General features: G+C 50.5%; 1 protein-coding gene across 2 annotated transcripts; it reads left to right on the top strand.

Annotated features, from left to right (window-relative positions):
• The first annotated feature begins 1,356 nt into the window (after nt 1–1,356).
• Nucleotides 1,357–8,817, top strand: PIGT (phosphatidylinositol glycan anchor biosynthesis class T). Of its 2 annotated transcripts, none has more exons than XM_073309663.1 (12): nt 1,357–1,563; nt 1,835–2,039; nt 2,988–3,115; nt 3,964–4,064; nt 4,335–4,421; nt 4,821–4,908; nt 5,007–5,104; nt 5,529–5,694; nt 6,102–6,302; nt 7,093–7,258; nt 7,466–7,549; nt 8,236–8,817. In XM_073309663.1, the coding sequence occupies exons 1-12, from the start codon at nt 1,377–1,379 to the stop codon at nt 8,486–8,488; spliced, it is 1,764 nt and encodes a 587-aa protein (XP_073165764.1). In that variant the 5' UTR covers nt 1,357–1,376; the 3' UTR covers nt 8,489–8,817. The 2 variants fall into 2 exon arrangements, with proteins under 2 accessions (XP_073165764.1, XP_073165765.1); XM_073309664.1 differs by having other exon boundaries at nt 1,862–2,039.
• The last annotated feature ends 4,155 nt before the right edge of the window (nt 8,818–12,972 follow it).

Consider the following 12,972-nt stretch of genomic DNA (forward strand, 5'->3'; position numbering starts at 1 on the left):
CCAGGGCCAGGGGACTTGATAAGGGGCATGGGGTCCTGAGGGGCATTCAGAGGACAGGGAGCGGTTGGATGGGGCGGAGGTTCTGGGGGGGGGGAGAACGGGGGGGTTGGATAAGTGTGAGAGTCCCGGGGGGGGCGGTCAGGGAGTGGAGTGTGGACAGGGGTCAGGGCAAGCAGGGAGCAGGGGGGTTGGATAGAGGGTGGGTCCTGGGGGACAGTTAGGGGCTGGTGTTTCCAGGAGGGGGCGGTCAGGGGACAAGGAGCAGGGCGGGATGGGTCAGAGGTTCTAAGGGGGGCAATCAGGGGGCAGGAAGTGGGAGGGGTCAGATAGAAGGCAGGGGCCAAGCTGTTTGGGGAGGCACAGCCTTCCCTACTCGGCCCTCCATACAGTTTTGCAGCCCTGATGTGGCCCTCGGGCCAAAAATTTTGCCCACCCCTGTACTACAGGCCAACATCAGAGACAGGCCACTGGTTTAGATGGACCCCAGTTAGATCTGATATGATAATTCCTCTGTTCACAGAAAATACTCATTTTCCCAGGATAATCCATGTTCTATCACCTTGAAAAACAGATGTTGATTTATATTCCCCCACCCACCCAAAAAAAACCCATAGCTAAGAAAGGTGACAACTCCACAGGCCAGAGAAGTTGTCTTTGCAGTCAGACAGTGGGGTACAGAGGCCTTCACCTCTAGGGTACAAGTTCCAGCGTGACCCTAGGTTAGGGCCACTAGCTAGCTTGGGGCAGGCCCCAGGGAACAGGATAAGGAGCATCCTGCACCCAAGGCAGTGACCGCATCAGATCCAGTCCCAGAGCAGGCTGGAGGCGACCCAAAGGCCCCCCTCCGCCGCTGCCCCCTGGCCTGCGGGAGGCCAGTTGGCGGGCCGCGGTCCTGTCAGTTCTCGGTGGCACATGTCCCATTGCAAGCAGCACGAAGCGGGCTGCCCGGCCCCGGGGCTGATCAGGCCAGAGCGGGGACTCCCCGCTGCGGAGAGCGGCGCGGCGCAGCCCCGGCGACGGGACCAGAGCTCCCAGCGACCCCCCGTGTTGCTGTGTATGGGGGCGGGGGGGGCTGCGAAGGGGACGAGCCACGTGGGTCCAACTCCCTGAGCCAGAGGCCAAGCCCACGGGTTGCGGCGGCGCGCCCCGCGACAGGCACGCGCCTGTGCCCCCCGCGGCCGCGCCGGACCCCGCCACGCGCGGTGCGGGACTCAGGGTCACCGCGGCAACGGGGACGCTGCTGGGGCGGGGCCTTCGTTCGGCCCCGCCCCGTGTCCGCTTGAAGTCCCCGATCCCGCCCCTCCACCCGCCCCCGCCAGGCTGTGCCGGAAGTGCCTCCCCATTGGGTGAGCGGGCCGGAAGCGGCAGTGCAGAGGATGGCGGGGGCTGCTGGGGTGCTGGGGCTCTTGCTGCTGCTGCTGCTGGGCGGCTGTGGGGGCTCGACGGCGCCCCCCCGGGACAGCCTGCGCGAAGAGCTGCTGCTCAGCCCGCTCCCTTCCGGGGACCTCGCCGCCACCTTCCAGTTCCGGGCCCGCTGGGACTCGGAGCTGCACCGGGAGGGAGGTGAGAGCGGGGCCTGGGGGGGCGGGGCTGGAGTATGGTGAGCGGGGCCTGGGGGGGCGGGGCTGGAGTATGGTGAGCGGGGCCTGGGGGGGCGGGGCTGGGGCTGGGGCTGGGGCTGATCCGTTACTGTCCTGCCTCAGTGGCTGGGGCTGCGCCGCGCCGGGGAGCCGCGGGGCGGGATGAATGGCGGGCTGAGGCTGGGTGCAGGGCTGTGGGGGCGCTGGGTGGTACGGGCTGACTGGGCACACGACCTCCTGGCCTCGCCCTGCAGGTGGGCCGCTCACTCTGCTCCCCGCAGTCTCTCACTACAGGCTCTTCCCCAAGGCTCTGGGTCAGCTCCTCTCCAAGTACTTGGTGCGAGAGCTGCACCTGTCCCTCACCCAGGGCTTCTGGCGAACACGGACCTGGGGACAACCCTACTTGCAAGCTCCAGCCGGGGCCGAGCTCTGGGTCTGGTTCCAGGACTCTGTGACCGAGTAAGTGTCTCGGGTGGTACCACAATAACCATTCTAAAATAAAAGTATTGCAGCTGGGGGAAATGCCCAAGCTTCACTCACCCAGTGGTGTGGCATTGGCCTCTTCCCAGCAGCCCAAGGGCCACACCTAACTGGCACCCAATGGACAGATATATTGCAGTTACTCAAGTTTTTAATACTGATCGGTAGCCTCTAAACATTGTGGGGTGATTCATCTGCTGGCATAAATGGGCATGCTTGTATATTATGGCAGTGAGGGCTTAGAAATACCAGTAAATAAATGCATTGCATCTATTTATCTTATTGGTGAATTTGGCCCTATAGGTCCCAACATATAGTTCTCCATCATCTGCTGTCACCTATAGTCTGGCTGCTAGCTGCACTGTAGATTGGGCTGCAGTGTGGTCTCCCTTGGGTTAGAGAACTGCACTCACAAGGGAGACTTTGCAATGTTATAGATTTCTAGAAGAAAGTGTGGAATAAGTTGCTATTCATTCTAAGGGTGCCAGGATCTGGCCCTGTGTTTGCAATGTACTGTGCACATCTGTGATGTTCTGTAAACAATATTTGTGTTCACTATTGGAGCAAGTATAATTATTTTGTGGGCTATACATTGACAAGATTCCATTTCTCCTCTTTCCACCCCAACCGTGATACCCATGTAATCTGGTATTTCACAGCACACATCTATAGCTTACTTTCATGGACATCCTTCCAATGTCAGTGCTCAATAACCTAATTTCTGTCTATCTCCCATGCCCTTGGTTTATTGTTGTCTGGTTAAGGCTCCAGTAGTGATATTTACACATTTATTAACAGCCCTCTCTTTGTAATGATCTATTCATTTATCAAATACACTTTACAAACTTTTAATTTCAAACAGACCCCTATAGATTTGGGGGAGAGAGACAGTTGTGTAATTTGTTGCCTCTTATATTTCTCATTCAGTGTTGATAAAGCCTGGAAAGAACTTAGTAACATCCTCTCAGGGATATTCTGTGCCTCTCTGAACTTCATAGATTCCACCAACACCGTCACTCCAACAGCATCATTCAAACCTCTGGGTTTGGCCAATGGTGAGACAGGACCTGTATGGAAGGGCTGGCTTTGCTCTGTGGGGGAACATTTATTGATTGTTGACGGTTCACTTCACTGTTGCTGTGGTACTGAGGACAGGGTTTGGATGCAGGTCCTGGGAGAACTCTTGGGTTATGCTAACATCCTAAGTATAGGTCTTCTAAGTGAATTTGGAAGTGGTGAGGTATCGGACAGCTCTAGAAACTGAAACCACCTATGTTCACAGGACATACACAGCATGGGTAGCAGGCAGGCTAGATTCACCCCCACCAGGGTCTCATTCCTCACCTGAAGGGACCACTTTTAGGGGAAAGGGCGGGAATTTAAGTGCTCTGGCTCATTCGGTCCTCTTCTCTGAGACAAGAGGGTCAGTTAGTGCCAGTTGTGATGATTATTGTGATGCGGATACCTGCACACTAGGAACTGGACTGAAATGTCAAAGTAACTTCATACGGGCCACTGGCAGTATGAAGCATCTTCTAGTCCCCACCAAACTCAGCTCGATTTGAACCAGTGACGTAAAGGCCCTCTGATAAGAACCTGAATAGAATAGCTTCCATACCTCAAGTTATTCAGGCCCTTCTGTGCAAAGAACTGTAGAAAGTAAGAGGACTGGAAGCTTGCAGGCTGTTCTTCCAGAAACTAGACCAGAAGGTTTTTTCCTATATGTCCCCTCAGATCCACTGTTTGATAAAGTGGCCGTGCAGTGGTCTCCTCCCTTTTCCACAGAGCTCATGGGATTCTAGACCCCTTCAGAGACTGATCAGCTTTGGGAGTGAGGAGTGTTGCTTTGGTGCATGTGGTCAGACTAACACCCGGTTCCTAACCCTCCACTCCCCCATCCCAGTTACAGATTACCATCTCCTGAGATATGCCGTCTTGCCCCGGGAGGTCGTCTGCACTGAGAACCTCACACCTTGGAAAAAGCTGCTGCCATGCGGCTCAAAGGTGAGGGCAAATCCCAGGCCTTCCACTGGCTATGATCAGGTCATAGCCAGAGTCTTTGGAGTGGGGTTCCCAAAGAGCAAATGTTACTACATCGCTATAGCTCCCATTGGAGTCCCGCTCCGATCTCAGTAAGAGCAGGTGGAGTTGGGTTACTTGGTGAGCGGTGAAGCCTCTGCTGGGCTCTTTGAAAGTTTGAGGCGCCTGATAGCTTGTTGGTGGTTACCTTTGTGGCTGGTGATTCAATCATGTTTTCTCCTTCACTGTCTGTAGGCTGGTCTTGCTGTTTTGCTGAAGGCAGAACGTTTGTTCCACACCAGTTACCACTCCCAGGCAGTGCATATCCGCCCTATCTGCAGGGTGAGTACCATCACTAGCGTCCAAAATCTGGTGAGCAGGGTGGCATTTCTGGACAAGTTGATAAGACCCTTCATGGGTCTTTTAATGAATGAACATGTAGACTGAACACTAAGAAGCATTTCCTAATCATTTGGGTTGTTAAACTGTACCAGACAAAGCCCTGGAGAATACACTGTAGGGAACAGCTCTGCCCTGGCCCTTGTGAAATAGGCTGGCTGGGACCTAATCCACGCACATTTAACTCATATGTTGTCCTTCTCCACTCTTATGAGTCCCATCTGGGCCTTGCAGTGTGTATCATGACCCTTTTATAGCCCCATCTCCCTCTTGTGATGAGTCTTACCCTTCTAGAAGGTGGGTTTGTGTTGAACACAGTCTCTGGTTTGTCTTGTCCTCCAGGATGCTTCGTGTCTGAGTGTCTCTTGGGAGCTTAGACAGACCCTCACCGTGGTCTTTGACACCTTCTCCATTGGTCAAGGAAAGAGAGGTATCTGGAATAACCTGCAGTATGTTGTGTTCTGTGGGCGTACTGAGCCTCATTCACTCACATCCTGGCTGACCTCTCTTTGTGTCTGTCTTCTCCAGACTGGTCCCTTTTTAAGATGTTCTCACGCACTGTCACTGAAGCTTGTCCTCTTGCATCTGAGAGCAAAATCTATGTTGATATTTCCAGTAAGACCCAGGTAACACTTTCTGTTCATTGTCCTGCCTAGTACCCTGACATAGCATCCTGTTAGAAGGAATTTGGATTCCCTGCAGCATTGTCTGCTGTCTCCAGTCGCACCAGAGTGCAGAGATGGAACTGCCCTGGCATGCCGTCACCCGAGCTCCCTGCAGAGATGGGATTCTTGATGAAAGGATTCCTATTATGATTTGGGCGGATGTCTATTTATTGAAAAAGTAAAATTACTATAGTACTGCCCAGAAATGGAGATGCTGCAGTAGTGTTATAGAAGGTCCTGAGCTGGCCCTGTTCCAGGGGGAGCATTCCTAGACAGAGTACAGGCCAGTCACTTCCATGCGGGGGAATGCTAAGGACCGCCATTCTGTCTACTGGTTAATGTAGGAGTTGCCTTTCCCTCCTATGTGCTCTGCTTATATTCGCAGGAGAATGAACTGCTGGAGGTGACCCCACCTCCACTGTCCGTGCATGAAGCATCTGTCCAAGGAGACAGGAGAACCTATGCAGTCTATGACTTACTGAGCCCCTTCCTCTTTAATGTGTCTCGCAGCCTCAACGTGCAGCTGAAATGGAAACGGCCCCAGGATAGCTGTGAGTGACTAGTGGCTTCATTTTACCTGCACAGTGCATAACTCCAGCTCCTCCCCGCCCAACCAGTTCTTAATATGCCAACCTGGAATGTGGATTCTCAGACTCCTGCTGCTGGTAGTCACTGTGTGGGCCTTGAGAAGGAGGAGAGAACTGCATGCTTCTTGCTGGGGAGAGACATATAGCAGCAACATTCAGGAGACTCTTCCTGCATCCCACTCTGTGCCAGGGTGTGAGGCAGAAACTGCCCCCTCTTCTGCTCCATGTGAGGTGGGAGGCAGTAGGAACCATGTGAAAGGGGAGTGCCCCTGACCTCTCAGCTCCTTGCTGGGTGGATAGCACTATTCTTGTGTTCAGAGTTACAGCTGGGCTTTGGTGTTACTAGCTCCTGTTTGATTTCCCTGTTGCAGTGGATCTGTCAACACCTGTGCTCCATGCTCAGCGCTATGTGAGTGGATATGGCCTGCAGACAGGAGAAATCAGCACCCTGATTTATAACACCCACCCATACCGGGCTTTCCCTGTGATACTACTGGAGACCGTGCCCTGGTACCTGAGACTCTACGTTCACACTTTGGTCATCACCACCAAGGGAAAGGAAAACAAACCAAGTAAGGAATACACTCTGTGCAGACTCCCCTGGCCCCAGGGTCTCTTTCCAGAGACCAGTCAGTCCCTGCCCAGGTTCCCAGGGATTCAGTGTGAGCTCCTTATATACACTGTGCTATTGTGGAAAGCTAACTTCAGAAACACACCCTCAAGTTTAGCACTAACAGCAGCATCTGCTCAGGAGAGTCCCGGGGCTGGAATAACTGCAAGCCAGCATTGGGGTGTCTGAGCAGAGTTGTGTGTTCAGGAAACTTGCACATATCAGTTCAGTTACAGCCTTGCTCTTATGAGCATTACACTTTAAGAGTAAAGAGGTTGGGCTGATAATGGACACACACAGAACAGTCTTTGGGTGTTCCATTATCCCCGTGGTGATTTGTAGCAGGGGTGGATGAGAACTTCTTCCCTTACAGTGGTGTCTGAGTAGATGGGGAGGGGCATCCTGGGTATTCATCACAGAGCCTCTCTCTGACATGAGAATCATGTTGATCTTTGTGTGTCCTTTTGGGTTAGTGAGAACTGGTCAACTTGAGCATCTTTTGCTGTTGTTATCCCTGTGAATTACATGCTGAACCCTGACTGTCCAGAACAGAGCATAGCACAGTCCCTGCCCTGAGGAGCTCTTGCTCTAAGTGGGGAGAGCAGAAGCCATATGGGAAGGGTTGTGTGAGGTGTGTGTCATCCTGTGCCCTCTCTTGTAGGGGAGGGTGGAGGCAACAGTATCTATCAGTGCTGTCTGTGTTAGTGGGGAACGTTCCCAGCAGGGTGACAAGTGACTGTCTTTGGTGTTAGGTTATATCCATTACCAGCCGGCTAAGGACCGAAGGCGGCCCCATCTGCTGGAGATGTTGATCCAGCTCCCAGCAAACTCTGTCACCAAGATCACCATCCAGTTCGAGAGAGCCTTACTGAAGTGGACAGAGTATACCCCTGACCCCAACCACGGCTTTTATGTGAGGTAAAGCCATGTGCCCCTGCTTTGGGGTAACTTACATACTGTGGGCCAGACTTCTGCAGGGCTTTCCCTTTCTAGACCCATCACGGGTTCTGGTCCCAATGCCGCGCATAACGCTGGGCTCCTGGTGTGTGTGTTGTTTGCCATTTGTTTTCTAGCATGACTGAAGACTGCATCTTTCAGACTCTCTTGCTGCTTTTGTCTCCTTAGTCCATCTGTCCTGAGTGCCCTGGTGCCAAGTGTCATAGCAATGAAGGCAGAGGATGCAGAGCAGAGTCCTCTCTTCACTTCGCTGTAAGTGCATCTTTTCTCTGGCCATGGGGGAAAGTGAGGGGTTGCTTGTTTTGGGCTGCAATTCCTAGGCACTTGCTGCACACGGGTCTCACACATGGTAGGTGCTAATCTACATGTGCCAGCACTCCGTTCCCTGTAGAGTAGTAGTAGTCAGTATTTAGTAGTCAGAATACTCAGTAGTCTTCTCAGTGACATGTTCAGAATCTGAGCCACACAGTCCACCCCTTAGGAGCCCATGTGAGGGGAATGGCCACTTCCTGGAGTGGGAGGAGTGAGAAGGCCGCATACAACCATCTCTGTGTGCTTGTTCTCATGCAGGGCAGCCACAGTTTCAATGTGAACCTGCAGAGTTTGTAGAGTGGCTTCCCCTGTAAGCCCTCCACTTGGTCTGGGATAGTCCTGTGCCCAAATGAATATTCCTCCTGTGTGTGCTTTTCCCTCGGGTGCTGTCAGCTTCTCCCAAGGGGCTCAGGTTCATGATGGGTCTTCAGAGATGACCAGGCAGGGGTGTCTAATGCTGGCTGGAAAGTGGGGCCCAGGTTCCCAGCAGGGTGTAACTAGTGCACCTTTGGTGTGACTGTCAGAGCAGGTGGGTAGCATTGCTCACCATCACACTAGAAAGGATCCTGTTGGAATGTTTTGCATGGGATGATCTTCTTCCCCCCCACCCCTACTTCTATCTCCAGATTTCCTTCTTCCGATGGCTCCAGCTACTTTGTGCGTCTGTACACCGAGCCGCTGCTGGTGAACTTGCCAACGCCTGACTTCAGCATGCCATATAACGTCATCTGCCTGACCTGCACTGTGGTGGCTGTGTGCTACGGCTCCTTCTACAACCTACTGACCAGAACCTTCCATGTAGAAGAGCCAAACAGGGGAGGCCTGGCCAAGCGACTGGCCAACATCATCCGCAAAGTCAGAGGGGTTCCACCCCTCTGAGAGAATCCAATGCAGCCAGTGCAGTGGGCATGTAATGTGGGCTTCAGTGGGAGGGCTACAGCCAGGGCTTGCAGGGAGACTGAGAGAGGACAGGAAAACATTGCTGCCTTATCTCCTGCTGCCTCATGTACCTCTGTCTCTTGAAGCCAAGAGGGCTGGGATAACTTCCACCAGTTAAGAGGCTGCTGGGAATTGTAGTCCCAAAGCTCCATGATCACAGGGAAGTGCAGAGCCAAGTGATCAGGAAAGAGGTGTGATAGTCCTGTTCTGGGGAAGGGTAATTTATGTTCTGTAAAAAGATACCAGAAATAAATCTGAGCTGTTCTGTAGGCCTGTGCTGTTCTTTTTTTGTAGCTGAAAGGCAGAGGGTTCCAGCTTCTTCTGTCTCCTGGTTTAGCCTCCCATGTCAGCCCTGCCCCTGTAGGGACACTCATTCACACTCCTGACTCCTTTCCTGGGCCAGCTGTGTTGCTGGGCATCTCAGTTAAGTACTCTCTTACCCCCTTGCCTGGAAATGTTCCACTTGAATGGCAGATCTGTTTTTGTTGCCCTGGCAACCACCATAAGTGAACAGTTGCCCGCCCTTCTTGGTAGTGACACTGTGGGAGTAGGTCAGCATAAAAGTTGCAGGGGCTAGAGTAAGCAGGAAACTCAAAGTCCAGCTGGAGAGTGAACATAGGGGAGTGTGGAGACAAAATTGAAGAATTGCACAGAGTTGAGTAGAGCACTGATCCTATCTACTCCAGTATCTCACTGCCTGCCATTTTGAACCAGGCCATGAGTATGCCCCACATGCAGCAGTGGTCAGTGCCTGTCAGTGAGACTTCAGGAGAAGCTAACAATTCCTCACTGTGTCCCTTGCTGATGAGGCAATGCTGCACATAGATATAATAATTTTATTAAGATAATGTTGAAGTAAAAAGAAAATAGTACAGAGTTTAGGCATAAGTTTCTGGTTATCAGGGAATAAGGTACAGATTATCAAGGGGTGCGAAATTCAGTTTAGGAATGGGTGGCGTAAGGAATACATAATCTGCAATCTCCCCGATTGGGGGTAAAAGTTTAACCGGTCAAAGTACAGACATTGAGATATGGGGGTATGTTGTCCATATAATGGCTATGTTCAGGTGTGGAGTATAGTGAGTGGATACGATGATGGGGATGGATCTACCCTCATTTGGTGGGATTTAATGTTCAGTGAGTTTATGGTTCCAGTTCATATGGTCCAATGGGAAAAGCCTCTCGGTCCCTTTCCCATAAGTCTTGCCTGACCCCTGCTTGGATCAGTTTACGTTCTGAAGTATGAGATTTAATTATATTTCACTTAGCATGGAGAACTGCATTTAGCATGGAGAACTGGAGTGAGGTGGTGGGTGGAGGAGGGGAGGGTCTCTGTTCCCCAGGGGCTGAAAGATTTGGCAGAAGGGCACCTCTCCCAGAGCATGAGGACCAAATGGGTGCAAAGGTACAATGATCTGATTTGTGCACAGACAGCTCATGTGAACATGTGAATGCAGATGTGTGCATCTTTCAGTTTTTGGCATTTGTTATCCAAGGCAAAGTACTGAAAAAGCTTTCCCAAATACTACTTTGAAGTTTTCCATATGTTTTCTTGGAGGTTGGATTCACTCCTTTGGTGTTCGCTTGCCAGGAGTAAGATAACTGATCTGGAGTGTTACTAAAACTGAATTTTAATGGAATCTTGGAGAATATTTGTGGAAAGAAAATGTAAGTGTAATTGTGGTGATTTACCCTGGATCCTGATTCCAAGAGTTGCTCTTGTCCAGTTGGAACAGAAATGTATCACTTGATGTGTAACTGATCTTGAATTTCCACAGTGATAGTCGGAGAATCAGCTACAGACCAAAATTTATTCATAGAGAACAAAGTTATGAATGATTCATTTAGCTCTACACGGGAAGCAGGTTCTGATTGGCCACGTAGTGCTGGGTTTTATGCGGGGGGTTGGGTCACATTCAGTAGCCTGCATTGGCCTGGAGACTTTCCTCTAGCAGGATGAAGCTGTTACTGTTACCTTTGTAGCCTCTCGTATAATCATCAGAGGACTTGAACGTAGAATTATAGAAATCTCTTGGGAACACTACCCTACAGGGGCCAACTTTGGGGTTGAGCTAGCAAAATTCTGGAGACAGAACAAGGAAGGGGGTTAACGAGAGACACAACAGCCACAACCCCATATGGCCACAAGTCCTACACTCTGGTGCTCTGGTCTGGGGTTTGTGGCACCCACCATCTCCCCATGCAGCAACGGGCATAGCAGTGGTGGGGCTGGAGCCTTGGCCTTACTTTGAGGTTTAGCCAGAAACCGTTTACAGCCTCTTCTTCCTGGGAATATTCTCTCCCGCAGCTGCTGTAGTGATGCTAAACAGACATTGAGGAGAGGAATCCTGCTCTAGTTGGAGCCAGGCCCATGAAAGTGCACAGCCCCTAAGTGGCAGAGCAAATAAGAGCTGGGAGTGGTGGATGGGTGGCATCATAGTACATTGAAGAGAACCAGACTTGGAGGCTGATGATTTCTTCCTGCCCACAGTGACACGAAGGGACCTGCTAGGGGCCCACATCCATGTTTCCCTTTTCACCATAAATGCAGTTTAGTGACATGGAGGAAAATGATCAGGATTTCAGAGAGCTGAGCAGTCATCTGGAGCAAGAGCCGTCTCCATTATGTCATTGCTACACCCCAGGATGCTAGGCTGGCCTCATCTACTATATTAACATCACACTATAAATGCACCTAGAGAGGATCTGCATCTCCCCAGCCCAGATCTGGGATCAGTGTCGTTAGCAGGGCTTCCCATGAGCCTTGCCCGGTTCCTCAGGGGCTACTCCCTATGTCTCAGTCATTGCCAGGAATGTTTATCTGTTAAAAGACAGTATGCCCTTGCCAACTTTTTATCCTTTAAGAGTAACAAAAGAACAGCTGCACAGTGTTAGCCTAGAGCTCCATCTTCTCCTACATGCTGTTTCCCAGTGGCCAGAACTAGCTGCTTTAGAGAAAGAAATGCTGCTGTGGGCAATTATTTCTTCCCAACTCTGAGCAATTGGAGGCATGAGGGTTCAGATCCCTTATCTTTGTTGCCCTCTCTAGTGTAACTGAGGATGCTCTCATTATCCATGGGTCTGACCCTTTTTTGTATCCTTGAGATCTTGTGGCAATGAGTTCCATGGATTAAATATGGGGGGTTGAGGGGAGATGTCTTTATATCGGTTTTAAATAGATTGCCTTATTTCATTAACTGTCCCCTAGCAAAATGGGAAGATAAATAGGAACACCTCCTGACCTTCTCTGTACCTGTCGCTTGTATTTTCCTCTGCCATGTTCCCTTTCCAAACTAAACAATCACAGTCTCTTCTGTCTCTCTATCTATGAAGTCTCTGCAGGCTTCTAGACATTTTTTGTACCTCTCTCAGAATTCCCTTTATTTCTGTTACTTCTGATTTCTAGAAATGGGGTGACCAGAACTGAACCCAGTATTCCATGTGAGGGTGAGCCACTTCTAACCTAATTGTAGTAGGAGTCTCTATCCCATCCATTTTATCCGTTTAACAGTTTGTTTGCTTTTTTTCATTTGCTCATTGAGCAGAGGTCTTCACCAGCTCTGTTTTCTGAGTGACGCTTAATTTTAAATCCCAGCAAAGTGCATGAATGGCTCAGATTATTCCTTGTAGTGTGCATCACTTTGCATTTGTCAGCAATTAATTTCATCTGCTTTCATGCTGTGTTCTTCACATTGTTCTCTCGTCTTGACTAACCCAAATAGTTGTGCTATCTGGACTTCTTGCTACCTCCTTGCTCACTCTCTTTGCCAGATCATAATAATGGTCCTAATGCAGATCCTTGGGCACTCTGCTATGTTGAAAACTGGCCATTTATCCCTACTCTGTTCTCTATTACTTAGTTTTTAATACATGACCATACTTTGCCTGTCATCCCATGACTACTTTACTTCCTTAATAGGCTTTTGTGAGGGACTGTCAAAGGCTCCTTGAGTGCCCAAATAAACTATTCCAACCTGTTCTCCTTTATCCACTATTGTGTGATTATGCTTAAGAGTATAACAGATTGGAGAGGCACAGCGTTTTCTGGCAGTAGCAGTGCTGAACAAACTCTTGTGCAATTAAAGACACACAAGCCATGTGGCTCACCTTTTGTTCCAGATATGCAGCATCCCATCCGCCTCTCTTTTTCTCATTTTTAAAAAGTAATATCTGGCCCTAGGGAGAGTAATTAGTAGCAAACAGTACATTTGTTTTGAAACCTGTCTGCTATACAGTGGCAGGTTTGAGGCCAGGCAGGGCCTCTTTAACGTCACGCACTACACTGCGGGCAGCATCTTTCTAGGTTGTGTACATCTACCCTAAATAACAGATTGTGTGCATTTCCCCTAAATTCAGCCTCCTGCCTCAGTGGCTTCCCCCATTTCTACAGAACCACAGCAAACACAGGTGAGAGAACATTACCA

This window comes from Lepidochelys kempii, chromosome 13, assembly GCF_965140265.1.
Source record: "Lepidochelys kempii isolate rLepKem1 chromosome 13, rLepKem1.hap2, whole genome shotgun sequence".
NCBI classification, from domain to species: Eukaryota; Metazoa; Chordata; order Testudines; family Cheloniidae; genus Lepidochelys; species Lepidochelys kempii.